This window comes from Ursus americanus, chromosome 30 (assembly GCF_024610735.1).
Source record: "Ursus americanus isolate L20-20 chromosome 30, mUrsAme1.1.p, whole genome shotgun sequence".
Taxonomy (NCBI): Eukaryota; Metazoa; Chordata; class Mammalia; order Carnivora; family Ursidae; genus Ursus; species Ursus americanus.
The window spans coordinates 7,117,956-7,133,683 of record NC_142156.1 but is presented as its reverse complement, the minus strand read 5'-3'; the positions used below and the strand labels follow the sequence as shown (position 1 = coordinate 7,133,683).

General features: G+C 43.7%; 1 protein-coding gene across 1 annotated transcript in view; it reads right to left on the bottom strand.

Moving 5' to 3' along the window:
- The window catches only part of SLC5A1 (solute carrier family 5 member 1), a 62,788-nt gene that overhangs the window by 11,859 nt on the left and 35,201 nt on the right, over window positions 1-15,728 (bottom strand). The window contains exons 6-12 of the mRNA XM_045791444.2: window positions 14,124-14,229; window positions 12,921-13,001; window positions 11,464-11,684; window positions 11,074-11,209; window positions 9,571-9,678; window positions 3,516-3,666; window positions 632-800 (exon numbers count right to left, since the gene is read on the bottom strand). Coding sequence (XP_045647400.2) covers window positions 632-800; window positions 3,516-3,666; window positions 9,571-9,678; window positions 11,074-11,209; window positions 11,464-11,684; window positions 12,921-13,001; window positions 14,124-14,229 — 972 coding nt within the window. The remainder of the gene's footprint in view (window positions 1-631; window positions 801-3,515; window positions 3,667-9,570; window positions 9,679-11,073; window positions 11,210-11,463; window positions 11,685-12,920; window positions 13,002-14,123; window positions 14,230-15,728) is intronic.

Below are 15,728 nucleotides of genomic sequence, written 5' to 3'. Positions count from 1 at the left end.
TCCCTCTGGAGCCAGGTGAGATGCCTCTCAAGCCCCGCACCCTTATCCTTGCACTTCTGCCTCCAAGTTCTGGTGCTGTTCTCTGCTTTGACTGCCCTCTCTTCCCTCTCAGCTTCAGCCTGTGAATCCTTTCTGTGAATCCTCCTCATGTTCTGTGCCACGTTTTATCCCTCAATTATTATCTACCTTATGTTGTTTTGCATATAAATTGCTTGAGCACTAGGGCATCATCCTTCACTGGGCCTTGAGAGGTACTGGCTGGAAAGCCAAGCTCACTGCAGAACCACTGGAGGGAGCCTGTGTTAGGACTCGCTCTGGAGCTGCTCACCCAGGGGTTACAAACTTCCTGGCTTGTGCCATGTTATCAGGTCAAAACCACCCAGATTGGATGGAAAATGTACATCATTAGTTGGGAATGAGTTCGGAACCTGCAGCAAGGAGGAGAGGGGAATCCAAAAGAATGTGAACCCAGGAGAGGCCCTGAAGGCTTTCCCATACAAACCTTCAGCGGCACATCTATTCCTGCTCGAGATCTCTGAGAAACAGAATCCCTCCCGTACAGAATACGCAGCTCCAGGTGGGAATTTCTGTGTCAGAGTGGCTTTTCAGGACATGCATAAATGATACCTACCGGCTCAGTGACTCTCTTCCAGAAAACAGCAAGCAGGAAGACAGCTGCAATGGGTGGTCCCAAGTAACTGGTAATAGACTGGATGTAATCGAAGAGCTGCCCACTTTGTGCTGACTGCACAATGGGCACCCAGGCAATGCTGATGCCTATCAGCACGAGGATGAACAACCTGAAATCGAAGCCCCCAATACAGTGTCAATAAATGGCTCTATATGAATAAATATATATTACTATGTGTCAGATATGTGTGTGTATATAATATATATATGTGTGTGTGTGTATATAACTAGCAAATATATACAAATAAATGTATATATTTATATGTGTGTATATAATTTCATTTATTATATGTTATATATACATGGTGTGTGTGTGTGTGTGTGTGTGTGTGTGTGTGTAATATTACCACAGCAAGGAAAAATAATTAGCAAATTTATTCTTGAGGCTTTTGTTCCCTCTGTATTCTGCCTCTTTGAGAAAGTCATCTGTGCCTGTGAATAAGTGAAATGCACTTGACTAACCTAAACCAGTCAGTGCCATAAGAGAGTCACACTTTGACAAGTAGTAGAGTGTAGGAACAAGGGTGTGGATTTGGGAGCCAAAGAGTCCTGGATTCAAATGTTTCTTTTCTCTGTGCGACATAGGACACCTTGCTTAACCTCTCTGAGTCTCAATTTCTCCATCTGTAAAGTGGGAATAATATGACTGACCTTACAATTTTGGAATAAGGATCAGCTATAGTAAAACACTTAGCAACCAGTAGGTACTCAATAGATAGTAAAAGCCATAATTTATTTTATTTTCTTCTCCTCCTCCTTCTCCTTCTCCTCCTCTTCTTCATAATAAAGTGAAAACCACAATCAAAAACAGTTTGTAAAGGAACAGTCTAGAAAGAAAGGGATACTACCAAGTATTTCCAGCTTTCCTCTTAAATTTCACTTCAAGTCTTGAAAAGATTGGAGGGTTCCCTTAAAAGCTCCTCTTACTTGTGCTCTTGATTTAATTAGAAAGAAGGCTATGATTCCCTTACCTCACTTACATGAATTTAAGGCAAAAGAGTCTTAAACTAATCTTTGCAAAGCAGTGTTTTCACTCATATACTTCTCCCTCTGGAATGCCCTTCCCACTGCCCCCATTTACCCAAATCCTACCCACCAATTTGGCCTCAGCTCGGGCCTCCCTCTTCGAGGAGCTTTCCCCAACTACTGCATGCCATGCTCACCTCTCCCTTCTCTGAGCCCTTGTTTGCTCTTATAGTCCCCCTAGCAAAGGCTGGGATTGTTTCCTGTAAGCTCATCTAGGGAAGGGATAAGATCCGAGGGCAGCAGTCATGGGATGTACAAAAGTGTGAGTCCCAACAATCTCAGAGCCAAGGGGACCAGACCTGAGCAAAGCAACAAAATGGTTCTCTTCTCACGTTGCATCTCGAGCCTTATAGGTAAAAGGGGAAAAACAGTAAAGTCCTTTCTAAGGGAAAAACCAGTCAGGGTGATGGTGCTGCTTTCTCTGAAGCAAAGTAGTAGACTCAGGCCTGGTCAGATCTCCCCTGGGTTCCAGGTGTCTCATCACCTGACAGTGGCCTGTCATTTTCCTTTCCCTTCCTTTGCCCTAATCTTATTGATGAGACCTATGACGTGGCAGCCCATACGCCTCCCTCACTCACTGTGAAACTTTCCCTTGACTGACATCACAGGGACTTGGTCTCCCTGCTCTGAGGAAGTTGACCTGCCATAGCCTCACAAAGAGACATAGCAGAGGTTTAGTTAGTCCTCTATCCAAAGCATCTGCTCTATGGATAGACAAGATTATGAGCACCTCTGACCCATGTATCAACCCTTCTGGCTTTCAGTATTCTGTTGTGTCCATTATCCCATTTGGCAATAACAAATGCACATATAACATGGTGTTTTAGACTTTACAGAGCACGTTCTCAAGCACAGTATCACTTGATCCTCACAATGGTCATGCAAAATGTTGCAGCAAAGGGTCAAGGCATCAGGGGCATTGGGCCTTGAAGATGACCCATGTGAAGAGCTACAGTGTAGAGGGCTGAGAAGGGCCTCATGGGGCAGTATAAAGGACCTTGGACAAAGACTCACTTGGCCTGAGTTCCAGTCCTGGCTCTGCCACTGTCCAGACTACCTGGATTTAGGGAAGACGAGGCTCCTTTTGGGTGCCTGGGTGGCTCAGTTGGTTAAGTGTCTGCCTTCAGCTCAGGTCATGATCCCAGAGTCCTGGGATCGAGCCCCACATCAGGCTCCCTGCTCCGTGAGGAGTCTGCTTCTCCCTCTGCCTCCCTCTCTCCCTCATGAATAAATAAAGAAAATATTAAAAAAAAAAAAAAAGATGAGCCTCCTTTCGTCTGTTAATAAACTGAGGGAAGATCGGTAGGAGAAGGAAGGGAAGAATGAAGGGGGGTGGTAAACAGAAGCGGGAATGAACCACGAGAGACTATGGACTCTGGGAAACAAACTGAGGGCCTCAGAGGGGAGGGGGGTTGGGGATTGGGATAGGCCGGTGATGGGTATTAAGGAGGGAACATATTGCATGGAGCACTGGGTGTTATACGCAAACAATGAATCATGGAACACTACATCAAAAACTAAGGATGTACTGTATGGTGACTAACATAACATAATAAAAAATTATTATTAAAAAAAATAAAATAAACTGAGGGTTAGATTATTTCTGATGTCATATCTTAGTCCAGACAGGCATTGTTTGATGATCTTCAATTTAAAGTTAAATGCCACTGAAGTGCAAATATAACTAGCCACAGAGGTTACTCCCATTCTACCCAGGCATCTACCAGTCTTCTCTACCTTGAGGGGTAGCACAGATCATTCAAGGTTTCGTGTGGGTGGCAAGGAGAAGCTGCACTTACCTTCCTGCAATCATGAGCTCTTTCTCAGATGCTCCCTTCCGGATCTTGGTGTAGATGTCCATGGTGAAGAGGGTGCTGGCACTATTGAAGATGGAGGTTAAGGAACTCATGAGAGAGGCCAACATGACTGACAGCATCAGGCCTCGCAGTCCTGAAAGAGAAGGAGGTTCTGAGTGGCACACACAGTGAGTCAGCTCTTTTGTACTTGGAAATTGTGAGTACTCAAGGTTTGTTTGCCTTCTGAAACCATGCCAGGTTCTCCAACTTCTCTCTCCAGAAAGACTAGATATTTCAAGGAACGGACTGTGGCTTTAAATTATATTGTAAGCCCAAAGCAGTCAACAAAGAGATAAGGACAAAATATATATGAGGTAAATACTTTGCAAACGAATGATGATGATGATGGTGGTGGTGGTGGTGATGGGGGTGATGGTGGTTAATGGTGATGGTGGTGATGATGATGTGTGTGATTCCATCTAAGAGGAGTTTTATAACATCTTCTACTTAAAAAAATTCATGGTATAGCAGAGAGATTCAAACTAGGATTCAAAAGATGAGATTTTCAAAAAAGTGAAAAGTCCATAGAATGGAAGGAAATACTTGCAGTTCATATATCTAATAAGGGTCTAGTATGCAGAATATATAAAGAACATATATAACTGAATAATAAAAAAGATAAATAATCCAATTAAAAAGAGGCAAAGAACTTGAATTGAAACTTCTCCAAAGAAGATAAACAAGTGGCTAAATCACATGAAAAGATGCTCAACATCAGGCAGATTCAAACCAAAACCACAATAAAATACTACTGTGGCTATAATGAAAGAAAGAAAGAAAGAAAGAAAGAAAGAAAGAAAGAAAGAAAGAAAGAAAGAAAGAAAGAGAGAGAGAGAGAGAGAGAGAGAGAGAGAGAGAAGAAAGAAAGAAAGAAAGAAAGAAAGAAAGAAAGAAAGAAAGAAAGAAAAACAGATAACAAGAGTGGGTGAAGATGTGGAGAAATAGAAACTCTCATACATTGTCGGCAGTAATGCAAAAAGGCACTACCACTGTGGCAAATAGTCTAGCAGTTTCTCAAATTAAACACGCAGTTACCATGTGACCCATTAATTTCACTCCTAGGTACCTGCTCAAAAGAAATAAAAACATGTGTTCACATAAAAACTTGAACATGAGGGGTGCCTGGATGGCTCAGTTGGTTGAGCATCTGACTCTTGATTTTGGCTCAGGTCATGTTCCCAGAGTCATGAGATTGAGCCCGTCATTGGGCTCTGTGCTCAATGGGGAGTTGGCTTAGGATTTTCTCTCGCCTTCTTCCTCTGCCCCTCCTTCACTCTATCTCCCTCTAAAATAAATAAATAAATCTTTTTTAAAAAATCTCAAACATGAATGTTCATAGTAGTATTATTTATAATAGCCAAAAAGTAGAAACAACACAATGTCCATCAACTGATAAATGGATAAACAAAGTGTGATATATCCATGCAATGGAATATTATTTATCAATAAAATGGGATGAAGTACTAATGCATGCTACAATGTGGATAAACCTTGAAAACATTCTGCTAAGTGAAATAAGGCAGACACAAAGGACCACTATTGTATAATCCCATTTATGTTAAATGCTCAGAGTAAGCAAATCCATAGAGACAGGGAGTAGATCAAGGGTTGCCTAGGGCTAAGGGGGATGGGGTAAAAAATGGGATGATTGTTAATGGGTACAGGATTTCTTTTGGAGATGATAAAAGTTTTCTAAAATTTTGGTGATGGTTGCACACTTCTGAATATACTAACAAATAATTGAATTGTATGTATGAATCCTATGCATGTGAATTATAGCTCAATAAAGTTGTCAGTAGAAAAAAACTCTGACCCTAAGCAAGTTATGCCAACCCCTAGGCCTCATCTCTTGGTGTGTTGAATGGGGATAATACTACACCTGCCCAAATCAGAATAAGGGATTGTTCTTTTAAAATTTCTCCCAATCATGGCCAGCATGGTTGACTATAACCTCTATTACTTCTTCCATACCAAGGAGAGCATAAAGTTGTCCCTGCTAGGCTGGAAGGCCAGGTCATGCTGAGGGCCCATCATGGAGAGTAGTCTTAGAAGTAAAAGTAACCTTAGGGGTCACGTAGGCTTACCATCCATAGAATCCCTTCTTTTGCCCAAATACTCCAGCAACGGGAAATCCACAACCACGCAGGGAGTCTGCTCCCTCATGGACAGTCCTAACTAGGCTGATATCTGCCTCTTAATAGCCTCAGACACAGTCCTTATGTTACCCAACAGAAGAGGTCTCACTGTTCACCCACTTTACCATTTTTCATATATTCAAAGATAATTCATGTCCTCTTGAATTCTCTCTTCTCCACACTAAAGACCCTCAGTTTCTTACAATATTCTTTATAATTGGGTTTGGGAGACCCAAATATATAGAAGTCTACATATTACCTCTATTAAACTTTAGCTTATTAGATTTGAGTCAACATTCCCACCTGTTGAGATCTTTTTGGAACATGATTCTATCTTTCCTCTAGGTTTTGTATCTGTAAATAATTTTATAGTTTTGTTTTCATCTACAGCCTTGCAAGAAGAAAAATAAAGGCTGCCTGCTTCAATTATTTTGTCATTTGTTGGGAGTTTTTTTTTTTTTTTTAAGATTTTATTTATTTATTTAACAGAGACAGAGAGACAGCCAGCGAGAGAGGGAACACAGCAAGGGGGAGTGGGAGAGGAAGAAGCAGGCTCCCAGCGGAGGAGCCCGATGTGGGACTCGATCCCGGCACGCTGGGATCACGCCCTGAGCCGAAGGCAGACGCTTTAACGACTGCGCTACCCAGGCGCCCCTGTTGGGAGTTTTTTAATGGTTCCTCCTGAGTTTGTACCGCATACACCATAGACTATTGGAGCTATAGAAGGACTTATAAAGATCCTCTAGTCCAGGGGCACCTGGGTGGCTCAGTTGGTTGGGTGTCTGCCTTCAGCTCAGGTCATGATCCCAGGGTCCTGGGATCAAGGCCACATAGGGCTCTCTGCTCAGCAGGGAGCCTGCTTCTCCCTCTCCCTCTGCCTGCCTCTCTGCCTACTTGTGATCTCTCTCTCTCTCTCTCTGTCAAATAAATAAATAAATCTTAAAAAAAAAAAAGATCCTCTAGTCCAATTCCCTCACTTTTCAGTTGGCAAAACAGAGGTCCATTTCAAGGAGTTAGTAGGTAAGGCTTCGAGCCTAGCTCTGACATTTGTTCAGGGTACTTCAGTTAATTGTAAAGCTGGGATAAACTCTCCCCTTTGTACTACACTCCTATCAAACTCTCTTACTCACTCGATAAGTATTTGTTCAACATAATTTTACAGTGGCTCTGGCAAGAAATAATGGTATATCAGTGTAGGGTGATAGAGGTAAAAATAGAAAGAGATAGATGAATATAAGAGATACTTAGGAGGCAAAAGGGACAGAATTTAGGGATAGATTGGTGGGGCAACATTTACTAACCAAGTGGAAGAGGCTGAATCTTCAAATGAGACAAAAAGCAGCCTAAAGGATGGAGATAAAAAAAGACAAATAGGAGAGTATAGTATTATGGAATCCAAGAGAAGAGATAACTAAAGAAAGATGAGTGATCAGTAATGATGAATGCTACTGAGGGGTCAAGTAAGATGAGGAAGGGAAAATATTAATTTAATCTAGCACGGAGAGTCATCGGAAAATTGAGTGTTTACAGAAGTCAGACTCCACCTGAAGGTGAGGGAATGGCAATGATACATGTAAACATAGCATTTTGTTGTCTTGCATGTCATGCATCTTTCTGTCATGGACAGTTCACTCTAGTACAGTGTTCAGAGCTACAATTCTCACCCACGGTCGGTCCATCTAAAGAAATATGAACAGGGACAACTGGCTGGTTCTGGGTGGAGCATGCAACTCTTGATCTCAGGGTTGTGAATTCAAGCCCCACGATGGGTGCAGAAATTACTTTTTAAAAAAATTTTTAGGGGAACCTGGGTGTCTCAGTTGATTCCTTGGTTTTCTTTCTTTCTTTTTATTTTGTATTTATTTATTTATTTATTTATTTATTTATTATAATTTTTATTTTGTTATATTAGTGACCATACAGTACATCCCCAGTTTTTGATGCAATGTTCCATGATTCATTATTTGCATATAACACCCAGTGCACCATGCAATATGCGCCCTCCTTAATACCCATCACCAGCCCATCCCAATCCCCCACCTCTCTCCCCTCTGAAGCCCTCAGTTTGTTTCCCAGAGTCCACAGTCTCTCATGGTTCATTCCCCCTTCTGTTTACCCCCCCTTCATTCTTCCCTTCCTTTTCCTACCGATCTTCCTGTATGATTTTTTTATAATAATATTTTTTTAATATGTTAGTCACCATACAGTACATCCCCGGTTTCCGACGTAAGGCTCGATGATTCATTAGTTGTGTATAACACCCAGTGCACCATGCAATACGTGCCCTCCTTACTACCCATCACCAGCCTATCCCATTCCCCCAACCCCCTCCCCTCTGAAGCTCTCAGTTTGTTTCTCAGAGTCCATAGTCTCTCATGCTTCATTCCCCCTTCTGATTACCCACTCTTTCTTTATCCCTTTCTTGATTTCTTGGTTTTGCCTCAGGTCATGATCTCAGGGTCCTGGGATGAAGCCCAGCGTCGTCCTATGCACTCAGCAGGGAGTCTGCTTCAAGATTGTCTCTCTCTCTGCCCCTCCCCACTCACTCATGCTCTCTCTCTCTCTCTCTCTCTCTCTCTGAAATAAATAAGTAGGGATGCCTGGGTGGCTCATTCCATTAAGCACCTGCCTTCAACTCAGGTCGTGATCCCAGGGTCCTGGGATTGAGTCCCACATCCTTGCTCAGCAGAGAGCCTGCTTCGCCCTCTGCCTGCTGTTCCCCCTGCTTGTGCTCTTTCTCTCTCTGACAAGTAAATAAATAAAATCTTTTTAAAAAAATAAATAAATAAAAATAAAATAAGTAAATCATTAAAAAAATTTTTTAGTCTTAAAAAAAAGAGAAAGAGAAATAACATAAACACCCCCACATAGTTCAGTGTAATCTAAACCAGAACTCCAAAGAACCATCCATGTGACTGTTCTAATTGCAATCTTAATTAATAAGCAGCCCAGCTCAGTGGAATAGCTAATGATTACCCCCATTTTTATAGAATTTGAATGCAAATGGTTTGCCCAAGGTCACACATCCAGTTTGTGGTTTAAAAAAAAAATCTTCGATTCCAGCCTTGAGCACAGTTAAACAAGCCAGACACAGAAAAAATCACTTTCCTTCTGTAGGTCTCAGTTTCCCTAACTATAAAATGAAGAGGTTTGACTAGATGGTCTCTAGGTTTCCTCTCAATGATAAAATTTTATAAGTTTATTGTAAATTTTCCTGATCAATACCTTTGAAATTTTAGTCTCCTGAGACCCCCTAACCTAATGAAGTTTGCATTCCTTGATCCAGAATTAGATTTTTCCTCAACATGAAACATAAATGGTAGCCCTACAGGCCCACCCCAAAACTCTATTCTGGACTCCAAGTATTCAATCGCCCAGTATAACACATTCTCTGTAGTGAGAAGCTCCCTTGTTACCCATGCATTTATTGCCTCAAACTTCCTCATTCTACAGCTAAAACTGTTCTGCCCTTCCCTCCAGGTTTTTCCTTGGAATATCAATTCATTCTCAAGGAAAAACTCCACATAGTTCAAGCTTTCATGTTAATGTCTGTTGGAGAGTTCCAGAAGATCTTCTAGATGAGCATGGAAAAGTTGTGTTTTTCACTAGCACATTTTCAGATCACCTCTTTTCCACACCTGACTGATGAACACATGCTAGGCCTCATAGAGCTCAACCAAATCATACGTCTCCTTTCCACTGAGGGAAGACATGTTCAAAAACTGAGAACACCAGAGGGAAGCCTTCCCTACTGGGCCCCCAGGCTCAGAAATGGCTTTTCCCCAGAGGGCCACAGAAATCTACATAAAGTGGAAGCCAAATCAGCCTCCAAAGAAAGACTTTGCCAGCAAGATGACTCTCACCATTGGGCATGAGCTCCACCACCAAGGTTGGGTAAGCGATGTTGGTACAGCCAACCTCAGTCCCACAATATTTCTTACATTCCGAGGGGACGGTGCAGGCAACTTTGTCTGGGGAAAGATGAAGAGCCATGTCAGCAAGAAGACATCAGGGAAATATTTCCAAGATTCACTTTCTTAAAATAAGGCTTCATACAGGACATTCCTTCCCAAGACCCTGAATTGGTTCCACAGAAAGTGCAGCTCCAAGCTGAGCCCTACCATGCCATGCCCCTACCCTGCTGGTATGACTGTCTCCAAGATCTGACTGGGGAGAAAAGTGTTCTAGTCAGAGGAGGGGGGAAGTAAAGCAATGCTCAGGGTGGGAAGAGAGGGGGCACCGTCTTTAGACTTTAGCTAGGCCTCCCTTCAGCATAGCAGTGACTATTGTATTGTTTCTCCTGAAGATCATGGTGACCTGTGGCTCCTAATTTTGAGGTTTATTTGCAGCAGCAGTTCTGTAAATAGGATTGAACACCCAGATGACTGAGGGACTTCGCCAGTGGGAGGGCTATTGGGTAGTACTTCCAAAGTGTGAAAAATCTGGGGTAGAGAAAGACAAGAAATAGCCTGACAGGGGAAGGGGAAATGATCTAGAGACTTGGAGAAAATTCCAGTAACTTCTTTAGAATTAAGTCAACAAACATTTATTAGGTACCTAGTAGAGATATATCATTTAGTGCTGTTCCATAGAGCGCTGATTCATTATAGCACTATCTCAAATAATTTTGTGTGTGTTGTACCCATTACAACATAAATTATTCAGTTAGGAATATTTTTCTCAAGACAGATGAGCCAGTATGGGAGTGTAAGAGACCTATTAGGACCACTGTTAACAGCCAATGGCAGCGAGTGCCCCCAGACTACCTTGTCTTCATTTTGGGAGCTCACCAAAATTTCACTCCCTGGTGCTCTTTTTTGCCATTATTTCATATTCCAGGAAACAGTTTTGACCTATGATGGCTGACCCAAAAAATGCAGCTGGCAATGCTGGAGAAGCCACAAAAGGGTCAAAAATACCCTATTACCCTAGATAGTAAAGTACAAGGCTCAGGGCTCTTCAAAGAAATGGCCCAAGAAACAGGGCTCTGAGCATCAAGCAATTAGAGACTGGCCAGTGTCCTTTGACCTTAAAGACGTCGTACACACTACCACAGCCTGAGGAAGCCTGAGCAAAAAGTTAGCAAATATTAGTTGGAAGAAGCTACAGGTGGAGGTGTATCATGACTTCAGAGAATTTGCAAAAGGGGAGAAAGTAATTGTCAATGTAAGGAACCAGGGAAGACAACCCCACAGATTCTGTGACTTCAAGTTTTTCACTACATAAGGGGGGAACAATAATCTTGGTAATTGTGGCAAGAAAAAAGAGGGCAGAAGAGGAAGAGGAGGGAGATACAGGGCTTTAGAAGTGACACAGAGCCAGGAAAGTGGGAGCGAGTGGCTGCCAAGTCCAGCAAAAGGCATCACCTGTGTATAGGATGCGGCTGGTCATTCCTGTCATCACCATGAGGAACATGGGCAGCAGCTTCATGTACCCACACAGGATACAGCCGGCCTTCACATGAGACATGTTTTTGGCTGAGAGGCAGCGTTGCACAATGACCTGACAGGAAAAGCCAATAAGAGAGGGGTGCAGGCCAGAGACCTCTGAATGCCCTCTGGCTCCCCTCAGCTCCCCTCCCACATGTCCTTGGTTCTTGGCCTGGCCTTAGTGACCCCCTTGTCACTAAGGCTCAGTGACCCCAGACCATATGAGCCCTGCCCTACCATACCCAACACCACAGGCCATAGACAGACAGAAGTCCCTATAGAGACCTGGGGAACACCCCATCCACCCCACACATCCAGCGTGGGTACCTGATCTGTGCACCAGTACCAAAGGGCAAGGATGGACAACCCAAAGATGAGTCCAGGCCATGGCAGGTCCCCTTTGATGGGATCTCGGAAGATGTGGAAGGAGTCAGCTCTTGGTGTATAGCACTTTTGATCGATGGTGCTGTTTCCATCAGTAATCACACTTGGAATGGCGTTCATGTACTTTGTCATGAAGGCTTCATACCCTCCCACTTCATGAAAAGCTGGAAAACATCAGCAACAAACATCCTAAAGCTCTCAACTCTTCATTCTGGTTTCTTCCTGTGGTTGCCTGAGAAACCACCCTCACTGTGTGGCTTGAGGCAAGTCACTTTCCTATTCTGGGCCTCAGCTTTCTCATCCATAGAATGGGATTATTAACCCTGCCCAGCCTCCTGGGGGGGGGGTGGTGACTGTGAGGGTCTAAAGCAATAACCAGTGAAAGTATTTCAACCATAACCTTTTTAAAAAGGGAAAGTATTTGAATTACTAAAAGAAAGACCTTGGTTTTGAAGATTCAGAGATGCTTTCCCCCTCACCCTTCACTGTCAGCAGCAGCCTTTAAAATCCTGCACAGAGACCTAGAGACCCACAGACTCAGCCATACCATCCCTGGTCACAGCAGTGTGGTAGTATGGATGGAGGAAGGGTCAGGAGTCTGGAGCCCAACCACCTCTTTGCTGTGTGTCCTTGAATAAGGCATTCCAGCCTCTGTCCTGCAGACCCCACCACCACCACCATCACCACTGGGGAAAACCAAATGGAAGCTCTTGGAAACAGAGAATAGAGAGTAGGTAAGAGGCTTCACAGGACCCACAGAGAGTATGGGCCCCCTTAAAAAACAAAATGCAATTTATATTCTCCCATAACAAGTACCTCTAGATCTAGGGTCTCCAGTCTTGTCTTTAGGATCTTACAGACAAATAAAATTTCAAAATTGGGGTCAGGGATCCATATAGACTGGCTAATTTTTAAAATTTTGTCAAATAAGGACATAAACAAGAAAACGATCATTTACTATCATCAATTCATAAAATAAAGGACATTTAGCATCAAATATAGAAAAGATGTAATCTGAGGTTTAAGACACAACATTGAATATATTTAGCCTGATGGATATTTAGATGTATCCCTTTTTTTGTCCAGTTTCTCTGTGGAGAGCAGACCACATCATCAGATGTGCACATTGAGGACTACTGGCTCAGTCCAACTAAAGAGGGCATCAGGGACTAGGTATTGCCTGGTCCAGGCCCAGCCTGAGATCTCCAGAGCTGAAGAAGGTTCCCCTGTACACCCACTATGGTTGCAAATCCAGGCTGGACCACTCCCCTGGGGAGGGCAGAGGATACCCAGCTCACTGCCTGGGCCAGCAACAGGCAGGGAGGCTATATTTGCTTTTTTTCTCCCTAGACCTCTTGCTCTGCCTCCCTGTTTCCTCAGCCCGCCCCAGCCCCACTTACCAAACCCCGTCAGGATACAAGACCCCACCAGCATGATCGCTGTCTGCAAAGTGTCCGTGTAAATCACAGCTGCCAGGCCCCCTAAACAGACAAGGAAATAACATGTGACCTCAGGTAGGAGGACCACCTGTCTGTGTGGTCCAGCCTACCTCTTTTGCCCACCCTCAGCCCCTCTCCCTCTGTACATCCCCTGAGCACATCCTTCAGTCACCTGCCTGCCTCTCCTTCCTTCCCTCCATTGTCTTGTTACAGCAATCTACTACCCAACATGTTCCCACACCACAGAAATGCTTGGAAGACCTTGGAAAAAGGAGAATGTTTCTCCCTATTTGAGGAGGAAGAGTTTGATGTGACTGAAGGCAGAAAATGGTGCAAAGGAGACGCTATCGTAAGAACTTTCTCCCACAAAGGCATGGAAAAACAAAGAGTTGACACCTCTACAAGGTGTTTGGGTGTTACCGAATCCACACATTTTGAAGGGTTACTTCCATGCATGTCTGCTCTCTCTTTACTTAGACCATCTAAGTAACTTCTTGTCCCCAAAGCTGTGGGGCTACAGCTGGGCAGCAAATTCCATTGCTGACCCTGGTCCCCCTATCAGGAACAGAGTAACACCTCTGCAAAGGTGCCCCCAACTGCTATTCCTGTCACCAGCTTCTCCAGTCACGTCTTGAGTCTTCCTCTAAAATCTCTTTTTTGTGTCACTCCCTCCCCACGTACAGTGCCTCCTAGTGCCTATCACATCAAATCCAAGGCCTCCTTCTGGCTTCTAAGTCCCCTGCACTGTGACCTCTTTTGATCTATCAGGACTTATCACTCCACACACACCTCAACTACCTCCCATTGACCACAATTCTCCAGCCAAACGCACCTGCTTGCTCACCCTGCCCCAGCCCCATGTCATGCCCATTCCTGCACCTGGCATTCCCTCTTTGGTTCTCCCAGCTCAGCCAACTTCTATCCACAACCTGGAAGGCCAGTCCCTGCCCCACTTCCTAGAAGAAGCTACACTGACTATCCCAGCCAACATCGGAATTTCTGTGGCCCACACCTAACTTGTTAGGGTCTGAGCATTGGGACTAAGCAAACACTCCATCCTAAAACTGTTTCCTGGGTGTATCTCTCCTCCTCAAGAGGAGAAGCTATGTCTCCTACTTTCTCCTCCTTTCCTGGGCTTTGGCTGAGTCTTTTGCATGGACTCACCTGTGATGGTGTAAAGACCAGTGATTGCCAGTAAAAGAAAGATGGCCAGGTACAGATCCAGGCCCAAGGCCATGTTGATAAATATGGCCCCAGAGAAGATGTCTGCCTGGAAGAAGAGAAGAGGCAGAGTTAGGGGTGAAGGAGGCCAGCTGGCTGCAGGCTGCACCCAGGGCCTGGCTGAGGCACTTTAGCTGCAGAAACAAGGAGGCAACCTTGGAGGGGGTAGCAGAAGTTGTCTCCTGAGTAATGTCAATGCCTGTGATTTCTGGGCCCAATGATGGCCCCCAACCTGCTTGCCCTTTGGCTAAAATTCCCCAATTAAAGACAAGTACTGCACAATTCCACATATATGAGGTATCTAAAACACTCAAATTTGTATAATCAGAGACTATAATGGTGATTATCAGGGACTGAGGGAAGAAGGAAATGGGAAATTATTAATCAACAGGTATAAAGTTTCAGTTAAGTAAGATGAGTAACCTCTAGAGATCTGCCACACAACATTGTGCCTGTAGTCAACAAGAATGCATTTCACACTTAAAATTTGTCAAAAAGATAGATGGTATGTTAAGTGTTCTTACCACAACAAAATAAAACAAAAATTAAGAATTAAGAAAAAATGAACACCTCAGAGTCATGCTCTATTGCTAAGTTTCTCAACAAGCTTTATTCAAGATGATGATAGATATCCCATGGCGATGGGGGGGGGGGGGCGTAAGGATTCCTTTGTCAGAGATCTGTGAAATGCTGGGTTAAATGAAGTTAAGACAGTTTCCTTATCACGCAACTTCCCTGAGCCTTTAATATGCAGTATGTACTGTGAATCCGCAGGAGGGGAACATGGTAAATGATCCTTCACAAACTTATTTAACTACAGAACTTCGTTTGCCACGGAATAACTATTAACACCTTGAGGCTCCTCCCAACTCACCGTAGACCGCTGACCTGAGCTGTTCTCCATCATGTACACCTCAGTGTGCAAAGGTTTATCAGATCTAGTCACAAAAGCAAGTACTAAAGAGTCCATGAGAGGGAAACCCCACCTATACTCTAGAGTGGAGAGAAACTTTAGCAACCTCATAGTTTCATCTTCTCAGCCCGGATGGAGCCCACCTTGACTCAAACACAACCAGAAGATCACCAATTATCTCTCACATGGCAGGCGTGCTTCTAGGTGGTTTTATCTAGATTATCTCATGAAACTTTACGGAGAAGTGTTCCCTCTTCACCCCCAAATTCACCAGTTATGTTCTTGATGCAGTTCTCTTTCTCCTGCCTGTCTCATTTAGCCTCATAAAAAACCTTCTACCTGGCAGGAAAGTGCAGTTGCTAATTTAAACCAGACAGAGAGTACCAGAGTCACCCAAAATGAATTTTCATGACCGCTCCAAAATACTATCAGGATGGGTAGTATTAAGGGATGATCATAGTAAATCTTCTATTTTCAGATTGCTAGGTGTGAAAGAAAATAGACCCCCCCCTCCCCAGATGCAATGCACGAGCTGTTTCGTTGCATAAAACCTAATATATTTCAGGGCGTGTAAAGGGCCACCGAGTCAGAACCCTGGGAATGGTGCCCTTTCATCTCCTCTCCAATCTTGGCTT